Genomic DNA, 3,598 nt, shown 5'->3' on the forward strand with positions numbered 1-3,598 from the left:
ACCGGCATGCTGGCATCGGATCATCTCCACAGTAACATGGTCTGTTCGTCGTGCATTTTGCCCCCTGACAGGTCAATTATCCAACCATCCGGCTAGGGCGAACCCCCGGCTTTTTGCCCTAGAGAAGTTATGGAAAATTCACTGCAATCATCCTAGAAAGTGTCAATTCACTGGAACCAAAGATAATCCACAGCCTAGAACTCTCAACAAAACTACATGTATCCGGTGAGGCGATGTGTCTGGAACATGCTGCAATCTTCTTGGCACTTTGCCGTAATTATATTATTCTTGTAGTAGTGTATTAGAATACATGTTAAAATAGTGCATGCACTGTAGTATATTAACATCGCACGAGGGAGTACTGTTTACACCAGTCTTTGTTAACAAAACACCAAAAGTATACTACCAGCACCCCAGAAATCCATGTGGCACCGACCGATACCTATCAGCCACTTGTTATTGTGATTGTGACACCACCAGACCACCACCACCACTCTTGTCCCGGAGACGCTAGCTCGGTAGATTATTTTGGCCAATGGTCAAAGTTCTATCACAAAAGTAGCATCCAGTAATACTCGAGGGGTTCGGGCTTTCCTTTACTATCCACCATTCAGCAATCTCACCCCGCTCAGCCAGCCCCCAACACCCCTCATGGTTTTCCGACACCATTGGCAGACACTCGCGGCTGCGACGCCCCAGATCGAGGCCGACCGTCTACTCGGAGGCCTTAAGAAGTTCCGTGTTGCGAAAAGTGATCTGAAACAGTGCTATGTATGCATGAACGCCACTCCGCATCCAATGCGGATGCAGCGCCTGGCTTGCGCGTGCAAGGCCTGCGAGTCAAAATATACATCATAAGGTAGTTGTGATTTGGAAATTCATTTCTTTATACAGGTTCTGAACAAGATACTTGCATGTCAATGCGTCTCCGTTACAACTTTAATAAAATCATGCCACTTGGGACTCGCGCCGCTCAGTCACTGAGTCAGTGAGCGTGAAAGCCGAGAGACTCTGCAGCCGGCTTATGTCCGTCCTCCGTGCTCTCTAAAGCAGAGCTGCAATGATTGGGACGTGACCCAAGATGAGACGAATGGTCGTACACGAACAAAGTGACTCTTTCTTACCGCTCTTGGTTGATAAAGAGATGACTTCAACGCTAATAGCCAAATCCCACATCGACTTGATAGCGCCCCCTAAAGCAGCTTTCACCGTCACCGCTGCTCCAATCTTTGCCATGTCCGATTAATCCGAAAAGCGCGTTGGTTCTGTTGACTGTAATAAATGACGGTGGTGACATTCACCTAGGACATTACAACGCACCGTGGGGTGTACATCTACTCACATAAGGCATGCCGTCAGACAGAGCGAAGTACGAATAGTGGGTTCTACTTTAAATGTGTTCCTATTCTTTCTTGAAGGGCCTCAATGATGCAAAAGAGTACTACCGTTGTTCCACGAAACTACATCGTTCCCAAACTTAAGTATGGCTACGAGAGGGGTGGGTGGTGGATCTCCACAAGCAGCCGATAGAGTCCAGCACCAGCAATTCCGCCCATAGAATCGGCCACGATCGGGATCCAGAAGTAGTAGTTCCGAGTGGTAAAGACCTTGGAGCCCCAGCCCGCGATGGCCGTGAAGATGCGGGGGCCGAAGTCACGTGCAGGGTTCACAGCGTAGCCCGTGTTCATGCCAAAGGCCATGCCCAACGCCATGATCATTAGACAGAAGGCGAAGGGAGAACCCACGAGACCGGCAGATCTGTTGCGCTTGTCCGTGATGGCGTAGATACTGAGCACAAGCATAGCAGTACCGATGAACTCGGTGTAGAAGGCTGTGTAGTTGGAGATGTTGTCGCTCGGATACGTCGAGAAGCTGCTCTGTGTGGTCTCGCGATACGGGTCAATGACGTTGAGGTTCTGGTACTGCATGACGTAGATAATGAAAGCTCCACAGAAGGCGCCCAATAGCTGTGAGATCATGTAACCGGGTGCTTTCCACCATGGTAGACGGCCGTACACGCAATGTGCCAACGTCACGGCTGTGTTGAGGTTAGCACCACTGATGCCCTCGGAGCAGTAGACGCCGATGAGTACACCAATCCCCCAGCACATATTGATGCTGAGCCACGTGCCGTTGGCGTCGTGTGAGTTGGTCACTTGGTTGTTGACGCCCATACCGAAGACGATCATGACGAAGGTGCCGAGGAACTCGGCGAAGCACTCGCGCAGGTGCACGCTCTGAACGGCGAAACGCTGGAGACCTTGCGGTTTGGAGGTTGGGAAGGGAGCCACCGCCTTTGGGGTGGTAGGCATAGCCGCATAGCCACTCTCGACCTTGTCAACTAGGTCGTCGAAGGGCTGCGAGGCGGTGGTAGCTGTGACAGGAGCCACGTCGGGTGTGGTCAAGGTTGCGGATGGCAGTGGAGCCATGTCGACTTGAGTTTTGGTTTTAGTGTTGTTGTGCTTTGCTTGACCAGTTGGTGGTAGAATGCAGAATGGTCGAGTGCAGATCAAGCCTTGTCGTGGTGGTTTGAGTCAAACCACTGCAGAAGCCGTCAAACTTTGATGGCTTTTGCAGTGTATCAAGCGCCGATCTGTGACGAGGTGACTGCATTGCTCTCGTGCGACAGGCAGGGCCCCCGAAAAAAAAATTGACGACACAGTAATTTCAATAAATAAGCAGACATTATTTATGTTGTCACCCTAAACTAGGCTCGTGCATAATTTATGGTGGCTGCATATTACATACGGTAATTTATGCGTACAGTTTCCTGAAGTTATCTGCAGCAGTCAATCGATCGCCACGAACCAGTCGTTTTGTTGCCGAATCGGCTGATCTCAGCAGACTCATTTCCTTTTCTCTCACTTCCCACTTTAGAAATGATTCTCTTCCTGCGCGAAAATGCTGGTTACTGAGACGCACAAACACTTGACACCGCAACTCGAGCGTAGATACCTGTTATTGATTCAATAAACCTTGGTTATTGCAGCAGTAACTCAATTATTTATTGGTCTTCTAGCTAAAGCATCATAACGTATTGCCAACATACAAGCTAGCTTCGCGATAATTTATCGTGAAGATGCTACTACGATAAATAACAATATCATTTTCGGACCCCCTGGCGACAGGGCTCGGTCGATTATTTGCTCGTTAATTTCGGTCTATTCCTATGTGCTCGGACTATGCTCGTTTCTATCAATGTGACTTGGTCGCTGTATGGTCCAAGGTGCGTACCTAATGCGTTTTTCTGCTTCGGTGCGATATCCTGTGGAGCCTCCAAGCAAGCAAGTTGCTGGCGTCCCACCGACAAAGCTTCTTGAGATAGTGTGGTATAGCAAAATAGGCGGAATTGAGATGATATTGTGGACTATTAGTTGAGGTGCACATGTGTGTGAGGCGATAAAAACCGGCGCCCTTGACACATCGGGCAGGGCCATCTCGATTGCAAACGCAGTCTGTAGCAAGAACACCGCAGTGCTAGCAGGGTGGGTTTGACCAGAGACAGTAGAGAGTGGAATCTATGTTAGATGAGCGCTTCAGATTTTGCTTCAGTTTCGATCAGGCGAGTGTAGAAAAACTACCAGCTATTTATAAAATA

At 49.2% G+C, this 3,598-nt stretch overlaps 1 protein-coding gene across 1 annotated transcript; it reads right to left on the reverse strand.

The window, feature by feature from the left end:
- Nucleotides 1-1,487: 1,487 nt before the first annotated feature.
- PITG_09193 (aquaporin, putative) lies at nt 1,488-2,429 on the reverse strand (the record flags this gene model as incomplete). Its single annotated transcript, XM_002903446.1, has 1 exon — nt 1,488-2,429. The coding sequence occupies one exon, from the start codon at nt 2,427-2,429 to the stop codon at nt 1,488-1,490; it is 942 nt and encodes a 313-aa protein (XP_002903492.1).
- Between the last annotated feature and the right edge of the window lie 1,169 nt (nt 2,430-3,598).

This window comes from Phytophthora infestans, genomic scaffold (genome assembly GCF_000142945.1).
Source record: "Phytophthora infestans T30-4 supercont1.14 genomic scaffold, whole genome shotgun sequence".
Classification (NCBI taxonomy): Eukaryota; Oomycota; class Peronosporomycetes; order Peronosporales; family Peronosporaceae; genus Phytophthora; species Phytophthora infestans.